At 53.5% G+C, this 25,776-nt stretch overlaps 2 protein-coding genes and 1 non-coding gene across 8 annotated transcripts in view; 1 reads left to right on the top strand and 2 right to left on the bottom strand.

The window, feature by feature from the left end:
* IDH2 (isocitrate dehydrogenase (NADP(+)) 2) overlaps window positions 1-1,975 on the top strand; it is an 18,681-nt gene extending 16,706 nt beyond the window's left edge. For both annotated transcript variants that reach the window (XM_023187155.1, XM_023187156.2), the window contains 4 exons: window positions 598-710; window positions 878-975; window positions 1,069-1,161; window positions 1,602-1,975. In XM_023187155.1, the coding sequence (XP_023042923.1) occupies window positions 598-710; window positions 878-975; window positions 1,069-1,161; window positions 1,602-1,689 (392 nt within the window). In that variant the 3' untranslated portion in view covers window positions 1,690-1,975. The remainder of the gene's footprint in view (window positions 1-597; window positions 711-877; window positions 976-1,068; window positions 1,162-1,601) is intronic.
* A 1,742-nt stretch (window positions 1,976-3,717) lies between these two features.
* Window positions 3,718-25,776, bottom strand: part of ZNF710 (zinc finger protein 710) — an 81,142-nt gene continuing 59,083 nt past the window's right edge. For 4 of the 5 annotated variants that reach the window (XM_023187150.2, XM_023187152.2, XM_023187151.1 and 1 more), the window contains exons 2-5: window positions 16,633-18,124; window positions 11,998-12,189; window positions 10,997-11,171; window positions 3,718-6,257 (exon numbers count right to left, since the gene is read on the bottom strand). In XM_023187150.2, the coding sequence (XP_023042918.1) occupies window positions 6,088-6,257; window positions 10,997-11,171; window positions 11,998-12,189; window positions 16,633-18,096 (2,001 nt within the window). In that variant the 5' untranslated portion in view covers window positions 18,097-18,124 and the 3' untranslated portion in view covers window positions 3,718-6,087. Of the gene's footprint in view, window positions 6,258-10,996; window positions 11,172-11,997; window positions 12,190-16,632; window positions 18,125-25,372; window positions 25,396-25,776 lie in introns of those variants that run through there. The other variant, XM_023187154.2, reaches the window with a different exon arrangement.
* LOC111522943 lies at window positions 8,784-8,846 on the bottom strand. The gene has a single exon (XR_002725378.1). It is a non-coding gene; the product is annotated as a U7 small nuclear RNA (small nuclear RNA).

Here is a 25,776-nt window from a genome sequence, read left to right as displayed (position 1 = left end):
AGATAAAGCATTTTCCTGTAGATGTTGTCCATGTTTTCTTTCTTCAATCCTTATTTTGGTGTCATGAGGGTGCCTTTGAAGCCCTGGAGCCCTTGACAATAGAAAAGTTTGCTGGAGTTGACATGTGGATTTGGGAACATTCGGAAATTAATCAAAAAGCTTGAAAGTGGCCTAAGAGAGCAGCTGCAAAAGTGATTGTTGGGAAATAGCTGACCACAGCTTTATTGTTTTGCTTGAATGTGCCTCCAGGTCATGAGCCAGGCTGGGTGGAGGCTGTGGGGGACCACAGGACTCTGTGGGGTCTTGGGCCCTATGGGCCACAGGCTGTGGGGTGCCTGGAGCTGGTGACACAGATGGATGTTAACGTGCTGGTGATAGCCACCCTCTAGTGCCCTCCAGCCCTGTGCTGGGCCCTGGAGACCCACAGCAGGGTGGAGAGGCCTGGAACAGTCCCTGTCCTCCCAGTTGCAGTTGGGGGAGGCTGAGTAGAGCCACAAACTGTGACAGCTACAATATTGGGTTGTAGAGGGCAGCAGGGCTCAGCTGGGTGGCCCCAGGAGAGGCGAGGCCCTGAGAGAAAGGCTTTCTACCCTCCAGGCTTTGGCTCTCTTGGCCTGATGACGTCTGTCCTGGTCTGCCCTGATGGGAAGACGATTGAGGCTGAGGCTGCTCATGGGACCGTCACCCGCCACTATCGGGAGCACCAGAAGGTGAGTGCAGGGCATGGGGCCTCACAATGCCCCTCTACCTCTAGCCCACTGGGCTAAGGGCTGGAAGGATGAGCCTGACCCGCCAGTCCAGGGGTGGGCAGCTGTATCTGGGCAGCCTCCTCGCTAGCTGGCTCGGCTCTTGATCCCCCTGCGACCCCCGTCCCCAGGGCCGGCCCACCAGCACCAACCCCATCGCCAGCATCTTTGCCTGGACGCGTGGCCTGGAGCACCGAGGGAAACTGGATGGGAACCAGGACCTCATCAGGTAAGCATGGAGGGAAAGGCCGGAGCTGCTCAGGACAGGCTCTGAGTCCTGCCCTTGCACAGATGGGGTCTCATTCTGCCCCATCCCCCGTAGGTTTGCCCAGACGCTGGAGAAGGTGTGCGTGGAGACGGTGGAGAGCGGAGCCATGACCAAGGACCTGGCAGGCTGCATTCATGGCCTCAGCAAGTGCGTGGCCTGGGGTGGTGGGCAAAGCCTGGGGCCAGGTGGGAGGAAGCCAGGGGACCCTTCCTAAAGTTCCCCTCATGAGTCAGCTTAGCTGCCAGGGGGCCTGGGGCAGGACATATCCATGGCCCCAAGAGATTGCTCAGGCCAGCCTCTGCAGACCAGGCCTAGTGAGTTCCTCCCCATCCCTGAGGCTGGCTGCTCAAGAGCTCCTTCTGACCCTGCCCACACCCCTCTCCCAGCTTCTCTCAGGAGAGCAGTTACCTGGAAAGACAGACCCTACCGGTGCCTGCCGAATCGCTGTGGCTTCATGGCAGTGGGCTATAGCTGGCCTCTGGCCTATAGCCTGGGTGGCAGGAGATGGCTGTTCTGATGCCCAAGCTCAGGCTGTTCCCTGGAAGGGCCTGGAGCCGCCCCTGATGTGAGTGGTGCTCTCTCTGCAGTGTGAAGCTGAACGAGCACTTCCTGAACACCACGGACTTCCTCGACACCATCAAGAGCAACCTGGACAGAGCCCTGGGCAGGCAGTAGAGGGAGGCGCCACCCATGGCTGCAGTGGACGGGCCAGGGCCGAGCCGGCAGGTCCTCCTGAGCACGGCAGAGGGTGAGCCTCACAGCCCCGCTCTGGAGGCCTTTCTAGGGGATTTTTTTGTAAGCGAGATGTTTTTAAAAGCATATGTGTGTTTCCCCTCATGGAGACGTGAGGCAGGAGCAGTGTGTTTTACCTCAGCCAGTCAGTATGTTTTGCATACTGTAATTTATATTGCCCTTGGAACACATGGTGCCATATTTAGCTACTAAAAAGCTCTTCACAAAACTGTCTGCTGTGTTTGTCCCTGAGGGGAGGAGGTAGTGGGACCCTGAGGCAGAGGCCCTGCTAGAGCTGGCAGGTTCCCCTGGGGCAGACCAGAGCACCTCAGGAAGGGGCTGCCACCGCGGGGAGGGGACCAGGCAGCCCTGGGATCCCGCATTCCACAGGGGCCCCCTGCGGAGCTCTCAGACACTCAGGGCACAGGCCTGTGAGTTCCCTGGAAATTTCTAGCATGATCCAGTTTCTGTGTCCAGTTCTGCATTCTGAGAGTCAATCAGTCCCTGATAGGTTGTCATTGATTGTTTTCTTCGTTGGTTTTAACCTTCTAAACATCTCCAGATCACTTTCTTAGCCTTTTTCTAGGTACTAAAAACAAGTCCTACCCACACCCGCCTCACACTTCTCCTTTCCAAGGCTGACTGAGTTTGGCAGGGCTTGGGTGTGGGTGAACGAGGGCCCCGCATTGTCTAGGCCAGCGGTTCCCAGGCTTGAGTTCACTTTCACCATGCGTTGGCAAAACTAGAAAAGTAAGCTTGTGAAAAATTGCTCTCAGCCAGGCATAGTGGTGCACGCCTATAATCCCAGTACTTGGGGAGACTGAGGTGAGTGGATCACTTGAGGCCAGGAGTTTGAGACCAGCCTGGCCAACATGGTGAAACCCCATCTCTACTCAAAATACAAAAATTAGCTGGGCATGGTGATGGCGCACCTGTAGTCCCAGCTACTCGAGAGGCTGAGGCAGGAAAATGGCTTGAACCTGGGAGGCAGAAGTTGCAGTGAGTCGAGATTGCACCACTGCACTCCAGACTGGGTGACAGAGCAAGACTGTCTCAAAAACAAACAAACAAAAATTGCTCTATGCAAGTTCTTTAGCCCCATGTAAAAAGGAAAAATAAAAGTTGCTCTAAAGCTACATATAATCAAAAGGACTGTCTACTGCATAGTAAGTTCCGCAAAGCTTCTACTTTTTGGTGTTAAAATGTCCTGGAGAAGAGTTGTATAATCTTTATAAAATCCTGGCCAGGTGTGGTGGCTCATGCCTACAGTCCCAGCACTTTGGGAGGCCGGCAGTTTGAGGCTGTAGTGAGCTATGATTGCACCACTGCACTCCAACCTGAGTAACAGAGTGAGACCCCATCTCTCAAAATCCCAACTCACAAAGTCCCTTTCCTAAATACTGGGGGGACTCCTATGGCTCCTGAAACCTGACCATTGCTGTAGACTGAGGGGCCTTGGAAGGGCTCTAGCCCTCCACCCACACCGGTGACCCCCCGCTTCCTCTTCCTGAGTAATGCCCTGAAACTCTCAGGGCTGTAAGAAGAAATGTGGGCTGCTGGCTCCAGCAGGCCCAGCCCCTGGGAGGAAGCTCAAGGTTTCCTGCCTCTTCTTGCCTGTCATCAGCACAGGGCTGGCAGCTCTGCTGAATGCAGCCTCTGAAGCCCAGCCTGGCATCGGGAGCTGGCTTTTTTCCTGAAGCCATGTGGGTGGGTAGGGAGGGGAAGCAGCTTTTCTCTGCCAGTGCTGGGAATGCAGGGGCCTTGGCCGGCTTGACTCTTTTGGGCCCGGGGCAGTGGCTGTAGGCGCCTGGCCCTGCAGGTGGCCATTCCAGTGCAGAGGATGGTCTCAGCCTCCCCTGGGCCGCCCCTGGAGAGTGCAGCCCTGCTGTGTGGGGCTGGGAAGTTTTGCTGGAAGTTCCTACTAGGGGTGAGGGCCAGGTCCCCAAGAGCTGGGGAAAGAAGCATTTGCAGTCACCTCACTAAAGAATATTCATTTATTTATAATTATTGCTAAGTAAACTTCTCTTTTAAACAGGAACATAAAAACACAGTAGGGCTTTGCACAAGTGGAATCTCTAAACAGTTGGTTTGTATACATGTCAAAATAAGTTAGAATGGAATTTGTCCAGGAGTTTCCAAGTCACCCGAGAGGCTGTGCACCTCTTTTGAGAAGGGTAGGGAGGGGTGCAGACAGGAGCCTTGCCGAGACCACCCCCCAGCTCAAACTGTGAGTTGTGCTGTTTCCTCCTCCTAGCTTTGCCCAGGTCCAAGGCACAGGGCAGGGGGCGTTCAAGTATCGAACCTCACAGAGGGCCAGTGCTGACAGTGGGGCTGGGGGAGGGAAAGGAGAGCCCCACCCGGGGGGCCAGACCTTCTCCCTTTGGTTTCCAAGACCAAGGCCACTGCACTGGCAGGTGGGAGGAGGAGGAGGAGGTACAGGGTTCTTTTTGGTACCAGGGGAGAAAGACGTTGTAGGAAGAGGTAGTTGCAGGGGATGATGCCTTCTGCTCAGCAGGAGAAAATGTCTTGTGCAGTGACGGGGTCACTGCCACCTGAGGGTCATCATGGCGGGCACCTGGGAGGTCGTGGGGCCTTGGGGTCTGGGAGCCACACTTGGGCCACCTTGTCCATCCTCAGTCCTGATCACAGTCACCCTGAGGCCTGGCTTGGTCCTTCACTTAAGGATCCAGCCTTGGGGGTGGCTGCGCTGCAGACTGGTTCCTCCCACCCCAGGCTGTTCCCCTCTCTGGGTTTCTAGGCTGAAGTTAGTGGCTTCATCTGTGCCTTTGGGGACGACTCCTGCTTGCCACGACCCACTGAGGCCTCAGGAGGCAAGTGGGTGGGGGTCCGGGTGCCCTAGAGTTCCTGAATGTGATATTTCACTGCCCTGGGCCTGTCGTCTCTGGTTCCAGGGGCAGGAGCTGGCGTGGGAACAGAGGGGAAGAGAGCAGGTGAGCGAGAGAGCTAGCTCTTGGCTGCTGTCAGAGTCAGCAGCCCTGACAGCCGAGGATGGGACATGGGATGGAGCAAATCAGCAACTGCAGGAGCCAGGCAGGGGTGGAGGGCTTTCCAGCTCTGCTTTCTCCTGCCTCCCACCCCAGCCTGCTGAGGCTGCTGCCAGCGGCTGCACCTCCAGGGCCAGTGCGACAGTCCCCATGGAGCCCCGGTCCTGCCCGGCCAGGCTGCTCGGGGTGGGTGGGTAGGAAGCACGCGCAGCACACGAGGAAGCTTATGCTTGGAAAAAGAAAATGCATCTCCATCAGAAAAGGTCATAGGTGACACACAGTTGGAAAGAAAAAAATAAGTTACCTTCAGAAGACCCCCTTTGCTCAAAAAAACCCTTGATTTCCCTCTGTGGGCTTCACTTTCCTTTTTTAAATACGTTGCTCTTTCCGGGGAGCTGCTGACTTGTGGTTATCCCCGTCGCAAGGTGGACACTGAGGAGTAAGAAATGACTGCGGTCCCCCTCCCCCGCAGGCGGTCCTGGGCCTTCCCCAAGGACAACCCTTCTTGGTCCCCCGTGGTGCCCTCACTCCGCCCTGCTCTGCCCCATGCTTCTGGTTTTGTTAGTGTGTGCCCGACGCAGGGCCTGTCCCGGCTTTGTTCCTGGTGGGGGCCCCCTGGTGAGGCGTTCCAGCTAGGGCCGAAGTGGATGACGTGTTGCAGTCCACTTTAGGGACACCCGCTTCCAGGAAGGGATGTAGGACAGGGGTCTTCTGGGGGCTGGGCTCCCCCCAGCTGTCCTGCAGGCCAGGGCCAGGGCCACGTGCATGCCTGGCTTGAGGAGCACGTGGGAGACCCCAGGAGGTAGAAGGCAGAGTGCCCTGCCTGGCAGTCTGTCGACAGGGCAGGGAAGGGGGCCTGGACAAGGGAGGGGTGGGCAGTACTGGCCAGAAGGGAGCTCAGACATCCTTAGAGGCAGGAGTCGGCCGCAAAAAAGACATGGCTCAAGTGGTCTCTTCTTCCAGTGTCAGGACCCCTGAAGAGCTCTGCTGGGCCTGGAGAGACCCCGAGGGCCTGTGCCCTTGTGACCTGTCCCCAGTGGCCCCACTTCTCCCACCCCCCCATGGAAGCAGGCCAGGGAGACTCAGATCTGGGCCTCATGTGTTCTCCTTCCCTTGCTGGGATGCCTGGGCCTGTGCTGGCTCACAGCCGGGGCCAGTAGTACAGTCTCCATTTGGTCTAAAGGTCCCTAGTGGTGCAAATGACTTGGGGAGGGAGGGCTCAGAACAGTGGGGCAGTAGCTTGTTTCTCGGCTGCAGGAGGTGCAGCCTGCAGCCCATGGGTCTCACCCCCATTCCCTGGCCCCCCTGGTCCCCGTTGGGGGTGGCCCAGCTTGTGCTATAGCACATTGTAGTAGGCCATCTCTTTCATGGCCTGTTCAGTGAGGACACTGGCCTCGGCGCTGCTGTCCACGCTCGCATAGCTGTAGGCGTTCTCCTCAAAGTCTTCCATCTCCTGCTGGCCGTCGAGCTCAGAAGGGTCAGTGCCTGTCAGCTCCATCATGGGGTCTGTAAGAGAGGGGCGCAGTCAGACCTGGCTACTGTCTCATGGGAGGAGCCAGTCACCCCCACGCAGGAAGCTGATGGCCTTTCTAAAGAGAGGGCTTCCCAGTCACAGCCTCCAGGAGCCTCAGCTGCCTCTCAGCCTTCCCACCCTTGGACGCCTCAGGGTCCTGTGGCTTCTAGCTGGGTCACCAGACCTAGGCCGTAAAGCTGAGTGTGGGGGAGTGGGTGCTATCAGTGAGGGCCCTTGTGAGAACTGCAGGCCTGGCCTTGAAGTCTTCTTTGGGTCATTCCTCCATTGACCCATCAAAGTCACTAAGCCCTACTTATTCCTTCTCTGCAGTGTTTCTCGTTGGCCACGGGAAGCTGCCTGCACATCACCTTTGCAACACTTATTAGCACCTGCTGCATGCCAGCCACTTCACAGGCCTCGCCTCATCCAACAGTCACAACAACCCCATTTAGCAGCTCAAAAGGCTGAGGTTTAGAGAGGTGAATCAACTTGCCAAAGGTCACCCAGCACATGCTGCTGTTCTGAGCCACTGTGCTGCTCCGCCTCAAACTGCTGGAGGATGCTGTTCCTCCTTTGGCCTCCTGCCAGCATCTGTGCTTTTCTATCGGTTCTGTTCATTGGTATCCTTGGGCCTGGCTCTCCAGGGACAGACAAACACTCAGGGTAGGTTCATAAAGATATGTCGGGCAAACACTCTGAAGAGGCCCCTTGTAATTTTGTAATTATAAAGCTCTTACAGAGGAAGCCCAGGGTACGATCTGGGGGACCTGGGAGGCTGGCAGGGGCTGTGGCTGGCCCCCAAAGTGCATTCTGGCCCTGTCTGCTGAGATGTGTGTGTTGTGGGGGAAGCAGACCCCAGGCTGGGGGCAGCCCTAGCAGGTCTAAGGCAGGCTTTGTCAGCCTTGGCACTTAGGGCCATAATTCTTCGTTGTGGGGCTGTCCTGTGCATTGTAGGACGTTTAACAGCATCCCTGGCCTCTACCCATGAGATAGCAGTAGCATCACCCCAGTTGTGACAACCATAAATGTCTCCAAACACGGCCACGTGTCACCTGGAAGACATACTCATGCTCAGTTGAGAACCACTGGTCTAAGGGTAATCCCATCCCTTGCCAATTAGTGGTTCAGGAATAGGCATGTGACCCAATCCTGTTGAGTGGGTCATGAGGAAAGGCCTGCTAGTAAGTTCTTAGCGCCTTCTCATTGATGTCAGAGAGCTAAGGGGAGCAGGCTGTTACTCTTCTACTGGATGTGAACTAGGAAGCACACACCCTGATGGCCACTGGCAGCCATCTTGTGACCATGAGGATATTCCCAGCTAATGCTGTGGACAGAGGAAGCCTCACCCTGATGTCACTGTTGGCGAGCTGAATCAGCCAGCTCTGAAGAGGGCCTAGACTTTGAGACATTTCTTTTCTTTCTACTTTTGACAAGGTCTTGCTCTTTTGCCAAGGCTGGAGTGCGGTGGTGCAATCACGGCGCACTGCAGCCTCACCCCAAAGCAATCCTCCCAACTCAGCCTTCCGAGTAGCTGGGATGATAGGTGTGTGCTACCACACCTGGCCTTGAGCCATTTCTTAATTTCCTTATTGTTTAGGCCAGTCTGACCGGGCATCTGTTATGTGTGCCTGTAGCATCTAACACACTGTGAGTCTGCCGGACTTTATAAAACAAGGTCACCTGTCCCGTATCTTATAGATTTGGGCTGTTTCTTCCCTCGGTCCTAGTGCCACACCCTCATGTTACATAGCTGGTTTTAAAAACAAGCTAAATAAAGCACCTTGGGAAAATTTCTACCTGTGGGTCTCTGTACGCCATCCCCAGTGTGTTTATCAAGTCTATTGGTCCTGTCCTGTGGGCCCCAGAGAATAGTCTGTAGCATTTTTTATAAGGACATTGATCCACCTCCCCAAATGACAGCCCCATAGTTACGAGATTGTTCTGTCTAGAATGTATGCTGCCTGCCTTCTGCATACGCATCAAGCCTGGGCTTCCCAGACCAAGGCTTTATGTGGGAGGTGGGGACCTGGAGGCCAGTCGTTCCAGGGCCAATCGCTTCATTCTGTCATCTGGTACAGCCAGGGAATAGAGCAATTCTAAGCATCCCTGGTGACTGAGCTCATATAGAAAGAGGTTGTACCTTCACCACCCCTAGGAACAAGGTGTACAGGGATAGTCTTTTTAAAAAATCTTGTTTACAGGGGGTGGGGTTTCTGGTAAAAACTGGAAAACCTAAACAAAATCTTTTTTTTTTTTTTTTTTTTTTTTTTTGAGTCAAAGTCTCGCTGTGTCATCCAGGCTGGAGTGCAGTGGCACCATCTCAGCTCACTGCAACCTCCGTCTCCCAGGTTCAAGCGATTCTCCTGTCTCAGCCTCCTGAGTAGCTGGGTTTACAGGCATGCGCCAACATACCCAGCTAATTTTTGTATTTTTAGTACAGACGGGGTTTCATCATGTTAGCCAGGCTGGTCTCGAACTCCCAACCTCAGGTGATCTGCCCACCTTGGCCTCCCAAAGTGTTGGGATTACAGGCGTGAGCCAGTACACCCAGCCTAACAAATTCTAAAAGAGCTGTAACATTGACAGTCTCTTCATGGTCCCAGTTGTTATTTCCAAGAAGGCATGGTCTGCTCTGCTTCCTTCTGGTGGGTTAGCAACAGGGCAGACCCACTGGAACACAGCTGTCAAAATCTACTGCACATGGAATCACCCAAAGTGCTTTACAAAAATCCTGATCCCAGGCCACATTCCAGATCACTTACATTTGAACCTCAGGTCCAAAGTCAGGCATCAGCATTTAAAACATTCCTCAGGTGACTCCCAACATGCAGCTGATCTGCCAGCCAGCCCTCTGGAGTCTGGATCAAAGGTTCTCAATGTGAGGTCCCTGAACCAGCGGCCCTTTTGCTAAGAACTGGGAACTTGTGGGAAAGGCAGTGTCTCACACCCCACCCCAGACCTACTGAATCAGAAACTCTGGGGGTGGGGCCAGCACTTTGTTTCAACAAGCCCTCCAGGAGACTCCGAGGCACTAGTCTGGTCCAGTGTGTGTCAAGCTTGACTGTGCAACAAATGGCCCAGAGATCTTTTTGAAGTGCAGAGTCTGATTCAGCAGGTGTGGGTGGAGCTGAGAGGCCAGCAAGATCCCAGGTGGGGCCGACGCTGCTCATCCTCCTACCACATTTTGAGTAGCAAGGAGCTACCAAGAGCAGCCGACGGGGTTTCATTCTCATCTACTGGAAGCAACCTTAATAGACAACTGAAAAACAAAACAAAATAACTTGAGATACCTGTTTCTGCCAGAAAACCCAGGTCATTCACTGGTCAGCTGCTGACCAAAACCAGAGTTAAGGCTACTGTAGCTGTCCCCTGCGTGCCTGACTGCGTTCCAGTAAATAATCCCACATGGCAAGTCAGCTCACCTGGTTACTGCCAAGGCATGTTCCCAGCTGGTGTGACTCAGAGGCACACCGGAATTTCTTTATTATTATTATTTTTTGGCGATAGGGTCTTGCTTTGTCACCCAGGCTGGAGTGCCGTGGTCCGATCACAGTTCACTGCAGCCTTGAGCTCCCGGGCTCAAGTGATCTTCCTGCCTTAGACTCCCAAGTAGCTAAGACTATAGGCACACGCCACTGCACCCAGCTAATTTTAAAATATTTTTGTAGAGACCAGGTCTCATTATGTTGCCCGGTTTGGTATCAAACTCCTGGCCTTAAGTGATCCTGCTGCCTCGGCCTCCTAAAGTGCCAGGATTATAGGTGTGAGCCATCATGCCCAGCCACAGCACCAGAAATATCTCCAAACTGTAGAAGGAGCCTCCCTGTGGTGCTGTCGGCTCCCTCCTTCCTGTGGAGTCTCCACAGCAGTCCCTTCCCACCATGAGGCCAGAGAGGCTAATAGCTTTGCTGTCACCCAACAGAAATGCTTTTAGTACTGACCACTGCTGGAGGGAAAGGCTACCACTAATACTTGGCATGTTTTCTGACAGCCTCTGAAACTTCTATGAACTGCTGAGGTGTAGGATCCTCTCCCAAAATTTCTCCCAGATCTTAACGTCAGGCCCGTCTGGCCCTTTCATGAGTACGTGGCTTATAGTTTGTGGCAGGCACTTGTGAAGAGTGTGACTGATTTGACACTTTTTTGCCTTGGTTGCTGGGAAGCTCAGATCTCCCCTCTGCATGTCCCTTCCCTAGGACCTCCCATGGTGTAATTGGGAGTTGGGACCTCACCTGGCTCTCCCTTATCTTTCCAGCTGCCATTTTTTCCCCTTTTTAACTTTCTTTCCCATCCACTTATTTGAAATATTATCTTGCGGTAACGAAATAAAGTGTCTGTCACCTCCTGCTGTGTTGTCATCTTGCATGAGCTACCTAACTTCACTGTTCTTCAGTTTCTGCATCTGTAAAATGACGATAATAACAGAGCCAACCTTGCTCTGAGGATCACGAGTTAATAAAGGCCTGGCACACAGTTAGCACTCAATAAATGTTAGTTATGATTTTTATTATATTGTTTACGTGAGCTCATTTAAGTCCTTTGAAAAAGACATAAATATCCCATCGTTATTGTCATCATGGCCCTCCAGGGTCCCCCCCTCTCCAGACCTGAGCCCATCCCAATGAAGTCTCAGCCTTGGCCAGCCTCCCCACTCCTCTAACTGGGCAGGAGGCTCCTGAGTGTGCCATGTTGGTATCATTCCTGCTCTGTCCATTGCGCTTGGCCCACCCACCTTGGCTGTCCAGGCCGATGTCCATGACGCCATGCTTGACCTTCATGTGCCGGCTCAGGTTGCCCTTGAGATTAAACTTGCTGGAGCAGTAGGGGCACTTGAAGGGCTTGCTGCCCGCGTGCAGGTGCATGTGACCCAGCAGGTTGTACATGCGGTTGAAGGACTTCCCGCACACCTAGAACACATCAACCCGGTGTCCTGAGCCTGTGGGGAACCTGCTTTCCCTGGACCCCAGCCCACTCCCACCTCTATGGCTGGGCCAGAATCCTATTCTTTTTTTTTTTTTTTTGAGACAGACTCTCACTCTGTTGCAGTGGCATGATCTTGGCTCACTGCAACTTCTGCCTCCTGGGTTCAAGTGATTCTCCTGCCTTAGCCTCCTGAGTAGCTGGTTTTACAGGCATGTGCCACCATGCCCAGCTAATTTTTTGTATTTTTAGTAGAGGAGGGGATTCACCACGTTGGCCAGGCTGGTCTCGAACTCCATACCTCAAATGATCCACCCACCTCAGTCTCGCAAAATGCTGGGATTACAGGCATGCACCACCATGCCCAGCCCAGAATCCTGTTCTTTATGGACAGTTCTCTCTTTATGCTTTTCCATGTGACCCCAGACACCCGAGAGACAGGGACACAAGCCATCCATTGCGGGTCACTGCTCCTGTGGGTCTGCCCCACTTTCTCTGAGCCAGAGTTATCAGAAACCCAGGGCTTGGATCTCTAGCAGCACTAAGCCCCCAGGATGGGGTCCTTCCTCTGTGGCTGCACCATGACCCTTCACCCGCTCCCCAGCTCTCATAAAAACCCAACTTCAGCAGCTTTCAGGATCTGAATCCCCACCTGCCCTCCCAACCCCCAAAGCCCACGCTGTTTCACCCAGCCGGGGCTCCTCTTGCCCACACTGGCCAGGCCAGCACTTGGTGGGCCACAGCTGCTGCAGGCATGCTGATTCCAGGCCACCCTTGGGGAGGTCCCAGCCCCGGGGCCTGACGGCCTGGTACCTTGCATTTGAATGGCTTCACGGGCGAGTGTACAATCATGTGGGTCTTGAGGGTCTGCTTCTGCACAAAGGTCTTGAAGCAGATGTGGCACTGGTAGGGCCGGACGCTGGTGTGGATCAGCATATGCCGCTTCATGTTTGCCTGTAGGGTGAACTCCCGGCCACACACCTCGCACTTGAACTCCTTCACGCCCTGTGGGGTGGGGGGTGATGGTCAGGGCCACCCAATGGGCACAACCTCTGGCAGTGACCCTCAGTGGGGAGCCGGGTAGGTGCAGGGCCATAGCATCACAAAGGCACAGTTTCTGGGAAATGTCTCTTTTTGAGGGTATTCCAAAATAGGTAACACTTGTTTAAAACCACCAAAGAATGTTGGGGCAGAGCCACTTACTCCAGGAAGCCTTTCAGTAATAGACAGAAATAGGCTGTGCCTTACTGTAACAATCCAGATACCTGCTGTCTCCTGCCCCCAGGGTGGATGTGTACATAAGGTCTGTACTAGTGCACTACGGCAAATGCGTGCTCATTCATTCAACAACCATTTACTGGGCACCTGCTCCAAGCCAGTACCACACTAGGCGGCAGGGGCCTGTGGTCAAGAAGACACAGGGTCTGCCTGCTGTCTGTGGACTGTTTCATCAGATCAAGGACATGTGTATGTGTTCTTATCTTCCGTGCTGTCTCTTGGTGGCCTTTTTGGTTCACAGACCCTTTTGATAATATGATTGAAGATATAGACACCCCCCCAAAAATGGCACTTAGGTCTATGTAGAATTTCAAAGGGTCTTAAACTCCTGGAGCCTATCCACTGACCTCTTGAAAGTGTTTTCCTAACTTCCATGGTGATAACAGCCACCTGTAGTTCTGTCCAACATACAGCCTTGCAGGCCACTCCCTGGAGGGTCTAATTTGTGGGGCCTGGGATGGGCCCAGGAATTTTTATTCTCAACAGGGCCCCCAGATGATTCTTATGGGCTACGGGACTTTGGGCTATTCACCCCCAGGAGACATGGATTCCAGGGGAAAACCCACTGGTTTGGACTGTGAACATGCTTTTCTATGGTTTGGAGGTCACTCCCAGAGCAGGACAGGGTGTTGTGTGCAAAAGGGTCCAATTTATTATCCATGAAGGGAAGTTAGGATAAAAGCTGGGAGCTGGGCTGAGCACGGTGGCTCACACCTGTAATCCCAGCATTTTGGGAGGCTGAGGCAAGAGGATCACCTGAGGCCAGGAATTCAAGACCAGTGTGGATAACACGGCAAGACCCTATCTCTAAAATCTGAAAAAGGCCAGGTATGGTGGCTCATGCCTGTAATCCTAGCACTTTGGGAGGCTGAGGCGGGCAGATCATAAGGTCAGGAGTTCGAGACCAGGCTGGCCAACATGGGGAAACTCCATCTCTACTAAAAATACAAAAATTAGCCAAGTGTAGTATATACCTATAATCCCAGCGACTCAGGAGGCTGAGGCAGAAGAATTGCTTAAACCCAGGAGGCAGAGGTTGCAGTGAGCCGAGACCACGCCACTGCACTCCAGCTTGGGTGACAGTAAGACTGTCTCAAAAAAAAAAAAAAAGTAAAAATAAATAAAAATTTATGGGAGTATTTTTCTTTTTGATGAGTTAGTAATTTAGTAGGAACCCAATGGGACATGTGTCTGTGGTCACAGCTGCTGTCTTAACTGCTTGTTTGGTATAGAACTTTGTATTATAACTTAACAGTTCCCGTGCCTATGTCTCTCAGCAGCAGGGACTTGTGTTGTATACCCTCTTGACACATCGCAGATGTGTATGACCACCAGGGGGCCCTGCCATTCAGGAGTTTATTTTATAAAACACATGATGTGCACATTGTACAAGGTTAGGCTGATAATAGGGACATTTTCAGTTTTATTAGCCTTTGGATTTTGCTTTCAGCTTTTCTTCACAGTATTAACACTCTATGGACTTGGGATTTTTTTTTTTGTTTTTTTTGAGACGGAGTCTTGCTTTTGTTGCCCAGGCTAGAGTACAGTGGCATGATCTCTGCCTCCTGGGTTCAAGCAATTGTCCTGCCTCAGCCTCCCGTGTAGCTGGGACTACAGGTGCCCACGACCACGCCTGGCTAATTTTTGTATTTTTAGTAGAGATGGGGTTTTGCCATGTTGGCCAGGCTGGCCTCAAACTCCTAACCTTGTGATCTGCCCACCTCGGCCTCCTAAAGTGCTGAGATTAAAGGTGTGAGCCACTGCGCCGGGCCCTGGACTTGGCATTTTTAAGTCCCCTAGTAGAGGAGAAAGATGGGAAATGTGTAGCACATGTGCTGTCACCCTGCACAATCACTCCTTGCAGACATTAACAATCAATCATAAGGTTTTATTGCCAGGCCTAGATTCAGTTTCAGAATCTAGCTGTCTCTTTTTGGAGACAGCCTTGCTGTTGCCCAGGCTGGAGTGCAGTGGTACAATCACAGCTCACTGCAGCCTTGACCTCCTGGACTCAAGCGATCCTCCTGCTTCAGTCTCATGTGTAGCTGGACCACAGGTGTGCGCCACCATGCCTGGCTAATTTATTTATTTATTATTATTATTATTATTTTTTTGAATAGAGTCTCACTGTGTCACCTGGGCTGGAGCACAGGGGTACAATCTCAACTCACTGGAATCTGCCTCCTGGGTTCAAGCAATTATTGTGCCTCAGCCTCCCTAGTAGCTGGGACTACAGGTGCACACCACCACACCCAGCTATTTTTTAAAAAATATTTTTAGTAGAGCCAGGGTTTCACTGTGTTGGCCAGGCTGGTCTCAAACTCCCGGGCTCAAGTGATTCTCCTGCCTCAGCCTCCCAAAGTGTTGGGATTACAGGTGTGAGCCATTGCATTCGGCCCAGAATCCTTCTTTTTTTTTCTTTTAAAGTCTTGCTATGTTGTCCAGGCTAGAGAGCAGTGGCTATCAATAGGAGCAATCACAGCCTCAAACTCCCAGGTTTGAGCAAACCTCCCACCTCAGCCTCCTGAGTAGCTGGGACTACAGGTGTGCAGCACCATGCCTGGCTAGACTCCTTCTTGACATCACGTTTTAGGCAGCTACTACCAGTTGACTGGAGGAGCCTCTGCAATGAAATCTACAAATTGCTGGTTTCTAGGCCTGGCCGGGTGTTAACAGCTCCCCGACTCCCTGTAGCGTCTACTGTGAGAGACAGGGTCACGCATTTGACCTGGAGAATCACTCATAGGCCACCGTTATGGGGAGAGGAAGCTCCATGTCCATTCAGCTTTGAGGGGTAAAGTTGGTGGGATTTTGGTGGAAACCATGGGACAGCCAACTACCAGAGTGGGATTGTGGGACCCAAGGGGCCTCATTCCACCTACCGGGATATAAGGGCCTCTCAGAGGAGGTGATGTTGGCTGAAAAATGGGGAGACTAGTGGCTGAAGGCAGGGAATGGAGGGCAGGGGAGTATGGGTTAAGGCTGGGTTTAGGGACATGGTAGATTAGAAAGTGCTGCTCAATTTTCTGCCCTCCCGAGCCACTGTTTCTAGTTTAGCCATATTCTAGAACGACTTGTACTTTTCTGTAACAAATATTTTTCCTTACATCTTCTCTGCTTTGAAAATTAAATATATTTAGCCTGTTCCTAAAGGGAAGTCACAGGTTTTGATTCGCTTTTGTAATGACAAGGAACAAAGGACACCCTCTCTACTTCTGACCACTGAGCTAGGACGCCTCCCTGTTGCATCCTGGCCTTTCTCTGGCCTCTGTCCTCCCATCTAGAAAATAGGGAGGGTAGGCTATTTCAGTGATTTTCAAACTGTGTTCCTTGGGTCTTGCAGGGGTTCCATAAACATTTCATTTGAAAACTTTTTTTTTTTTTTGAGACAGGGTCTCAGTCTGGTTGCCCAGGCTGAAGTGCAGTATCGTGATTTCAGCTCACTGCAACCTCAGCCTCTCAGGCTCAGGTGATCCTCCCACCTTAGCCTCCCAAGTCGCTGGGACTACAGGTAGTGGCACATAACGTTTAAAATTTTTTTTTTTTTTTTTTTGAGATGGAGTTTCGCTCCTGTTGCCCAGGCTGGAGTGCAATGGTGCAATCTCGGCTGACTGCAACCTCCGCCTCCTGGGTTCAAGTGATTCTCCTGTCTCAGCCTCCCAAGTAGCTGGGATTACAGGCATCCGCCACCACACCCAGCTAATTTTTAGTAGAGATAGGGTTTCACCACATCGGCCAGGCTGGTCTTGAACTTCTGACCTCAGGTGATCTGCCCACCTTGGCCTCCCAAAGTGCTGGGATTATAGGCATGAGCCATCATGCCCGGCCATGTTTAAATTTTTTTGTAGCAACGGGGTCTCCTTATTTTGCCCAGGCTGGTCTCAAACTCCAAGACTAAGCAATCTGCCTGCCTCGGCCTCCCAAAGTGCTGGGATTACAGGCGTGAGCCACTGTGCCTGGCCAAATACATGTTTTTGAATGCGTAAAGCTTTACTACTTAAAAAATTAATTTCAATTATATAGCATTTCTTTCTAATACTCACCAAAATAAGTATGTAATGATAAAACTAGGAGATCACCTAAATGGTCCCATCTGGGACTCTGGAAAGTACTGGATGAAAAATTGGCAGGAGGGGCAGGCAGATCCCCAGGCCCTGGGGATGGTCTTACCTTGTGGGTGAGGGAGTGCTGCTTGAGGTGGTGGATCTGGCTGAACTCCATGCCGCATTCAGTGCACACGAAGGGCCGCACGTTCTGGTGCTTGAGCATGTGGTTCTGCAACTGGCTGCGGTAGTGGAAGGACTTGTCACACTCGAGGCACTGGTAGAGGGTGGGGCCCTGATGAGAGGCCAGGTGGCGCTTGAGCTGGGTCAGGGTGGAGAAGTCCAGGCCGCACTCGACGCAGACGTGGCAGCGGCCACTCTCGTGCTTCACTTCGTGGGCCTTGAGCTCGCTGGGGTAGGCGAAACCGCGGCCACAGAAGTGGCAGCTGTAGGGCTTGACCTCCGAGTGCAGCAGCATGTGGCGCTTGAGGTGGCTGGTCTGCGTGAAGGCCTTGTGGCATACCTGGCACTTGTGGGGCCGGGTGCCCTGGTGCGTCAGCAGGTGCGTCTGCAGGTGGCTGGGCTGCTTGAAGAGCTTGCTACAGTGTGGGCACGAGTGTGGCTTGATGCCGTTGTGGCCCAGGATGTGCGTCACCAGGTTGTACTTGGACGTGTAGGACTTCTCGCACATGCGGCACTGCCAGCGCTTCTGGCGGTCGCCCGCCTCCACCAGGTAGGAGTCATCGATCTGCACGTTGATGTCCAGCCGATCCAGCTGGGCCTTCTTGTGGCGTTCCACGGTCGAACCCGCCACGTCAGCCTCGAACTCGCCGGCCTCCTGCCACACGAAGCCCTGTTCCGGCTTGACAGGCTCCGGGGACTCCATGCTGGGGGCCTCGGGGTCACTCAGCGGGGCCAAGTGGGGTGGCTCGAACCCACACTCTGTGGGCAAGGCCTCTGGCCCAGGCAGCGCCATGCTGGGCTCGGGGAAGCCATCCCGGGCCGGGGCCGGGGCCGGGAAGTGAGGGTCATACGGGGCCACGTCCAGCTCCGGTCTCGGGGTTCGGGGCAGATGCCGGAGCGTCCGGGGCTTGCGGCTGAAGGCGCTGAGGTCGATCATCTTGACGGCGCTGCTCTGCACCAGGGCCTCGCAGCTGCCACTGGCTGCCTCGGCCGGGGCTTCTGCTGGCCCTGCTTCCTTGTCGTCACCCGGCACAGAAACCTCATAGACCTCCTGCTCCTCCTCCTCCACCTTCTCGAACTTGACCTTGGGCACCAGGCGCACAGGTGGCCGCGTCTTCCGCCGGGTGTGCTTCTCGAAGGCTGCCTCCACCTCCAGCACCTCCTCCTCTGCCGGCTCCTCCAAGGCCCTCCCGTTGCAGGCCAGCTGGTAGACGTCGGGGCCTGGTGGCCCGGGCTCTCCCATGGCTGCTCCAGAAAGCTCGGGCCCCAGGTCCGGGTAGAAGGCCTCAGCGCTTATGGTAGCTCCAAAGAGCTCATTTTCGGAGACCAGGCCAAGCACGGCAGCCTGAGCCAAGGACAGCACCACCACAGCGTCCGTCTGTGTCCCTGAGTCCATGAAGCCCTCCATCCCGTGACGGCTAGCTAGGAGGGCATCGCTGTGGGTGGAGAAGGGAAAGTTAATATTGCTGGTTCACTGCTGCACGGACAGACAACAGACACAGCACGGACAGAGCTTGGCTGATTCTGGGTGTGTCTGACCCTGATGTCTTTTCTACTCCTGCCTTGGGAACAGTGCACACTTGTAATTACAGGGAGCAATGATTCCCGCTGTGTATCTGACCATCTCCTCCATCTCCCTGGGGGATCCTGGGTAAGCTCTGCCCCCTTGCTGGCCTCAGTCTTCCCATCTGAACAACAGGGAGGTGGGATTTCCTCAGTGGTTCTCAAATTGTGTTCTACAGGTCCTTCAAGAATTCCTTAAAAAGGCCGGGCATGGTGGCTCACATCTGTAATCCCAGCACTTCGGGAGGCTGAGGTGGGCGGATCACCTGAGGTCAGGAGTTCGAGACCAGCCTGGCCAACATGGTAAAATCCCGTCTCTACTAAAACTACAAAATTAGCTGGGCGTGGTGGTGGGCGCCTGTAATCCCAGCTATAGGAGGCTGAGGCAGGAGAACCGTGTGAACCTGGGAGGCGGAGGTTGCAAGTCAGCCGAGATTGCGCCACTGCACTCCAACCTGGGCAGGAAAGTAAGACTCTTTGTCTCAAAAGAAAAAAAAATCCTGGCCGGGCGCGATGGCTCAAGCCTGTAATCCCAGCACTTTGGGAGGCCGAGACGGACGGATCACGAGGTCAGGAGATCGAGACCATCCTGACTAACATGGTGAAACCCCTTCTCTACTAAAAATACAAAAAATTAGCCAGGCGAGGTGGCCGGCGCCTGTGGTCCCAGCTACTCGGGAGGCTGAGGCAGGAGAATGGCGTGAACCCGGGAGGCGGAGGTTGCAGTGAGCTGAGATCCAGCCACTGCACTCCAGCCTGGGCGACAGAGCAAGACTCCATCTCAAAAAAAAAGAAAGAAAGAAAAAAAAATCCTTAAAAATTGGATTCAAAAATGCAAAAAATAAAGATTCTACTATTTAAAAACTGATTTTAAAAGGCCCACCTACTCAAATGTAGTATGTGCCACATTCTAACACATTCAGTAGCCCTACTGGCTTTGATGCCAAAGTAATTAATTTGCACAGACCTTGGGACTGCGCGGTGAGGTGTTAACTGTCATTATTTGTAATGACTCGGCTGTATGAATGAGAATGTATGGCAAAAAGACACAACATAAAAAAATAAAATAGGTGCTGAGGCCGATATCAAATACTGGCTATGACTTGTCAGCCCCGATGCTAAAATATGCATCTATCACAACTGGTTGTTGTTTTTCTTCATTAACTAAATGTTATACATTTAAATATCTAAATTTATACTGATAAAAATATCACTTTTATCTGATTTATACATTGGAGTTTCATGTCAGATCTGATTTGAAAGAAGGGCTCCTTGACAGCTAACATGTTTGAGACCACTATCCGAATTGAATGCTCAAACAGGCTCCCAGGTTCACATTCACAGTCTCTCATCTAACAGGTTTTTTTTTTCTTTTTGATTAGAGATAGGGTCTTGCTCTGTTGCCCAGGCTACTGTGACACAATCATGGCTCACTGCAGCCTCAACCTCCAGCACTGAAGTGATCCTCCTGCCTCAGCCCCTCGAAATGCTAGGATTACAGACATGAGCCACTGTACCTGCCCCTAACATGATCTTCTAAATAGTGCCAATGTGCCCACCTGCCCAGGTACAAACCCCCAGCACAACAGCCTCTTCCCTCGCTGTGCCACATATGGAGGCACCTGCTCCGTGAGCCCTCTGTGGAGCCCGGTCTTTGCACCCATGGGTCTTCCCACCTGGGGCAGCCTTTTCCCAACCCCATTGACCCCTGCTCCTCCCACCAGCCTCCGAGGCATGGCTCGAGGTCCACCTGCTCCTGGGGCCTTCCTGGCTCTCCCGGCCTGCCCTCGTGCCCTCTCCAGGCTTCCAAGGACTGCAGCACGCCAGGCAGTGTGCCCATAGCGGGTGGCGGCTTCCTCCTGGGTCTATACCCCTTGCCCTGGTTCAACACCTGGCACATCAGAGGAGGGGGGATGGCATTACTGGGGTGACTCTCGCCTGTGCTGCTCCCAGGGCAGCAACCGACCAACTACCAGCTTCTCCCAGAGCTACGGTCAGGCACACGGTCAGCAGCCCTTCCTTAGGAAACCGGCTCTGGGCAAGGCGTCCCCCTCCCCCCAGCGCCCAGCGGAGCTTCCCCTTCCTGAGGACGGCTAAAAATACCCCAGACAGGAATTTAGCCTCCTTGAAACGGACACCAAAGATTAAACTATTAAGCTTAGAGTGAGGCTCTCGTGGAAGGGATCAGATAGAAGGAAACCTCGGCCTGGGGGTCAGGGTGCATCTGAAATAAGCTGGAGGGGCTAACCCTGCTTCCAAACCACCACACCCCACCCCAATGTCCAGCTGCTGGGAAATGCAGTCAGCGAGGACCTGGAGTCCCAGCTCAGTCACTTGCAAGTGACTAAGCAAAGTCACACCAGTGGCTCAGTTTCCCCATCTGAAAAACAGGGATGAAAACACTCACCCAGGGAAAGGTTGTGAGAGCCCAGGGTCCTAACACAAGTGAAGCGGCTTGGTTCATTATAAAGCCCTAACCAACTGTAAAGAATCACTATTGGCCGGAGCATGGTGGCTCACACCTGTAATCCCAGCACTTTGGGAGACTGAGGCAGGCGGATCACTTGAGGTCAGGAGTTCGAGACCAGCCTGGCCAATATGGTGAAACCCCATCTCTACTAAAAATACAAAAATTAGCCGGGCGTGGTGGCAAGTGCCTGTAATCCCAGTTGCTTGGGACTCTAAGGCAGGAGAATCACTTGAACCCAGGAGGCGGAGGTTGCAGCGAGCAGAGATCACACCATTGCATTCCAGCCTGGGCGTCACAGCAAGACTCTATCTCAAAGGAAAGAAAAAAAAAAAAAAAAAAAAAAAACGAACAAAAAAACCCCATTATTATCTGCCCAGATCTCTGGGAGAAGCCTTTTCTGAAAAAAGTCACAGAGCCAAGAGATGTTTCCGTTCTTGGGCCCCAAATTCAGCAAAGCTTAAGTGATTCTGAGGACAACCGCTAGAGACTGAGAACTCATTCATTCATTTGTACAATAAATAGCTGCTAAATCCCTGCTATGGGTTAGGGCTTGTGCTTGGAGACAGCAAGGTGAATGAGGTAGGGGTCCTGCCCCTCGGGGCCCACCACAGCCACCCCCAGTGCCCTCCAGCCACTGTCAGGTTTGTAGAGCACGCTGAGGAATGTGGCTGCCTCCTGCCACTGCGGTCTGTCTGACACAGCACCCAGCGGCAACCCTCCTGTCTGTTGTGGGGTTTGGGCAAATGATGTGTTCAGCAGTTTTTGTAAACTTCCCCAAAGGCAGGACCAGCAAGAAGGAGGAACTGAGCATCAGTGGCCAAGCCCGTGCTTCCCCCTTGGCCCTGGATGCTGAGTTCAATCTAGGCCCTGCTGTCTACTAGCCGTGTGACATCAGGTGATTCTCATCTCTATGGAGGGAAAAGGCTCCTGACTCATGGGACAGTGAGATGAGAATGTCAGTGTCATTAGTTCCCTTTCCTCTCCTTTCCCCTGCAGCCTAATACCAGGCATCAGCCCCCTCCTGCCAACCTCGAGCGCGGGCACAAGGAAACAGTTAACACTGCTTTAGAGGCGAGGAGAGGGCAAAAATGTCAGCCAACGAACTGCCCATGGGAGCTGAAGTGTGGTTCCCTACAGCAAGGGTAACCATGGAGCTGACTGTCCACACCGGGACCCCTTCTACAAGGAGCCATTCCTTCTTAGTCACACCAGGACACCAGAAGCAAACCCCTTCCCATATGAACAGGTAGTTTGGACTTGAGAAGGTGCGTCTGTCTCAGGAGCCTGTGCTTGGCTATAGAAAGGGACTAACCCAGAGTCCTTGCTCTTGAGGGTTTGTGCCTAAGTGGGGACAGGAGAGCGGCACAGAGTTGCCAACAACTGACGACGAACACCACGGAAGAGCTACAGCTTCTCGTTACTGAGAGTCACCAGGTCCCCAGTGAGTCATTTAATACTAGAAACAACCCGGGGGGCAGGGGTGGGGTAGTGCGCTCCCCACCTCATGCCCCAGGAAACCCAGGCTTGAGTAACATACTCTCGAGTGCCTTCATCAATGAAGGGAGAGCTGGGTCTGCAGCCAGGCCCGTCTAGCCCCACAGCGGGTCCCATCTGTGCTCCTGCAGCTATGCACCTGCAGAGGTCACATCTGAGCCCAGCTCCTCAGTTCTCAGGAGCTGTCCTGGGTCACTACGAGCCAGCAGGGGCACATAGGCAAGACCTGGGCAAACTGCAACATGAAGCCCTGGGCTCCTTCCTGGCTGGCTGGTCCAGGGCCTCAGCCGGTTGGGGGAACTGGGGTCTCTCCTTCTACTAGAAGTCTTCATTGAGCCACCGCCCACCTGGGCAGTTGGCCCCATGCTTTCTTTTACACTGGCCTGGACACTTGCTTGAGTAGAACACACACCACCCTGTAATGCTCAATTTGTGGGGCTTATGGGGGCAGGCCCTGTGTCCATGTTGTCTTGTTCACTGGGGACGCCAGGCAGGCTCTGCGTGCGTGCGTGTGTGCAGAAGGGGCTCTGCTGAGGAGGGAATCTAATTTACCTGTGTTTCGCATGTGTGTTCTGCCTGCCTATGACACACGGAAATGAGGAGTGGGGAGCCCCGGTATCGCTCTGTTCTTCCTGCTGGGCCAGCATTGTGGCTCGTGTCTCCTCACCCGCTCTGGTTCCATCTCCCAGGCTAAACCCTTCTGTCTATGTCCTGGCACAGGGCCGTCCAGGGCAGGAAGACAGCCTGCCAGGTGTGTGTCACCTGTGTGCCAGGGCTGCCTCCCCACCCACCCCAAGGCCCCTCTGTCATCTGCCTGGGGCCCTACTGCGGCCCCTCCCTTCTTAGAGCAGGGCCTCTTCCACCACTTGTGCTGAGGACTCAGAACAAAAGCTCCCCCCAGGTCCAGGAGAAAGGGGAGCTCAGACTGCCCCAGGCTGGCGAGATGAGGGGCGTCCACTGGCTGGGATGTGGCGTGGCCTCCCACCAGGATGCCCTTGGTCCCCAGGGTGGGGAGAAAGTCAATGTGAAAGGCGGGGAAATAGAGACGCAGATGAGCTGCCTGATTGTAGTTGTGCTGGGAGTGGGGGAAGGGAGGCCATATCAGAGAGAGAGAGAGAGAAAGGGAGAGGGAGAGAAGAAATGAAGAGACAGGGAAGGGGGAGCAGAGGAGGAGCCTGAGTGAGGGGGAGGGAGACAGAATGAGGCTGTGGAGGCCAAGAAACAAAAGCGGGAGGGGGAGGGGCGTGCAGTGACACCGGAAGCCCAGGACTGCCCTATTTCCCAGGGCTCGGCACCTCCATCTCGCAGGCCTCAGGGCCAGGCCAGCCCCTGGGGAGGGAACAAAGACTCATCGTCTGGGGGCCGGCAGGGGACCTTCCCCACCCAAGCAGAGACACAGGCTCCTCAGAGCTCTGGAATCTCTCACTGTGACTTCTATGGCTTTGCCTCATGGGTCCCGTAAAGGCTGGGCAAGTCACCTGGCTCCTCCACGTGTCTGTTTCCTGATCTGTAAAATGGGCACAAGAGCCTACTCGGAACGCGGAGGCGGGCAAACTATTGACCTACCTGCCGGCTGCCAGGGTCCCTTCCCCAAGCTGGACAGCACCTCCTCTCATCCCACACTGCTCACAAGAGTGCTCCTTTCCTCTCATGGGGACCCCATCACACCCCTGCTCTAGGAGCAGGGGAGGATCGGGTGGGATCAGGGTGGCTGGTGTCCCTTGGGACACAGATCTCAGGGCAGAGAGTAGGTGAAGACACCCAAAACCTGGTCTGGCACGACAGAAGCCATTTTGAAGGAAGAACCAACAGGACCTTGTGGCCACCTGGATACTCTAATTCCCACCACTAGGGAGATCTCAAACACCAACTGAAGGGTGGGTGCAGTGGCTCACACCTGTAATCCCAGCACTTTGGGAGGCCAAGGCAGGCGGACCACTTGAGCTCAGGAGTTTGTGACCAGCGTGGGTAACATGATGAGCTCTCGTCTCTACAAAAAAAAAAAAAAATGCAAAAATTAGCTAAGCATGGTGGCATGCCTGTAGCCCTAGATATTCAGGAGGCTGAGGCAGGAGAATCGCTTGAGCCCGGGAGGCGGAGGTTGCAGTGAGCTGAGATCGCGCCATTGCACTCCAGCCTGGGTGACTGGAGTGAAATCCTGTCTCAAAAAACAAAACAAAAAAAAAGTATAGAAATAAAGAAAAAACAAACAAACAAAACAACAGACAGAAGTCTGGGGCTTCTGCCAGGCCAGGCGTGAGACATCACCAAGTACCCCTGATCAATGTAATTTGATGACTATTTCCTGAGGGCCCAGTGAGCCCATGCTCCCTGACACAGCCTCAGCAGTGCCTCGAACTTATGCTGGAAGGACAGTTTTGCCTGTTGTCTCCCTCACCTTGGCCTTGAATTACCAGGTTGCTCAGAGACTGCAGTCTCCAGCCCTGCAGCTGAACCTCTGACGTTTTATTTATTTATTTATTTTTTTGAGACAGAGTCTCACTCTGTTGCCCAGGCTGGAGTGTAGTGGCGTGATATTGGATCACTGCAACCTCTGCCTCCTGGGTTCAAGCAATTCTCCTGCCTCAGCCTCCAAAGTAGCTGGGATTACAGGTGCCCACCACCATGCCCGGCTAATTTTTTATATTTTTAATAGAGACAAGGTTTTGCCATGTTGGCCAGGCTGGTCTCGAACTCCTGACCTCAGGTGATCCACCCGCCTCGGCCTCCCAAAGTGCTGGGATTACAGGCGTGAGCTACCGCACCCGGCCTGACTTTTTATTTTTTTAAGAGATGGTCTTCCTCTGTTGTCCAGGCTGGAGTGCAGTGGTGCCATCATAGCTCACTGCAACCTCAAACTTCTGGGCTCAGGCGATCCTCCCGCCTCAGCCTCCCAAGTAGGTGGGACTAAAGGCATATGATACCACACCTGTCTAATTTTACATTGTTTCTGTAGAGGTGGAGTCTTGCTAAGTTGCCCAGGCTGGTCTTGAACTTCTGGGGTCAAGTGATCTTCTCACCTTGGCCTCCCAAAGTGCTGGGATGACAGGCATAAGCCACTATGCCAGGCTTGAGCCACTGATTTAATGCACATTTACTAAGCACCTGTTAGGTGCTTGCTTGTGGGTACACAGAAGGGGCAAATTAAAGTTCTCACCCTTGGGGAGTTGACTTGTATGAGATCAGTCCACATGAAGCACCAGGATCTCTGGGACGTGGGGGCTGCAGTATGGGGGTGGAGTGGGGACAGGACTGAGGGCTGGGTCCCATGGAGGCAGTTCAGGACCCAATAGAGCAAGAGCAGGGAGGGGACTCCTGACCCTGGGTCTGGCATTCAAGTCCTCCAGGATGTGACGAGGGGCCTTTTGCCCCTCGGAGTCCAGGGCCCTGGGGCTGAAGAGGCTGAAGCTGGAGTGGGTGGGACAGGTAACCAGGTGGGAGGAGAAGAGGAAGTTCCAGGCCTGTACACAGCTATGAAAAACATGCATGGGATTTCACCGCCTAAGGAAACAGCCTCTTGGTTTCCCCTGTTGTCCTCCTCGCAGGAGGCTTCAAGGGAAA

Source organism: Piliocolobus tephrosceles, chromosome 6 (assembly GCF_002776525.5).
Source record: "Piliocolobus tephrosceles isolate RC106 chromosome 6, ASM277652v3, whole genome shotgun sequence".
Classification (NCBI taxonomy): domain Eukaryota; kingdom Metazoa; phylum Chordata; class Mammalia; order Primates; family Cercopithecidae; genus Piliocolobus; species Piliocolobus tephrosceles.
Note: the sequence above shows the minus strand (reverse complement) of the source record. Positions and strands in the feature narration are given on the sequence as shown.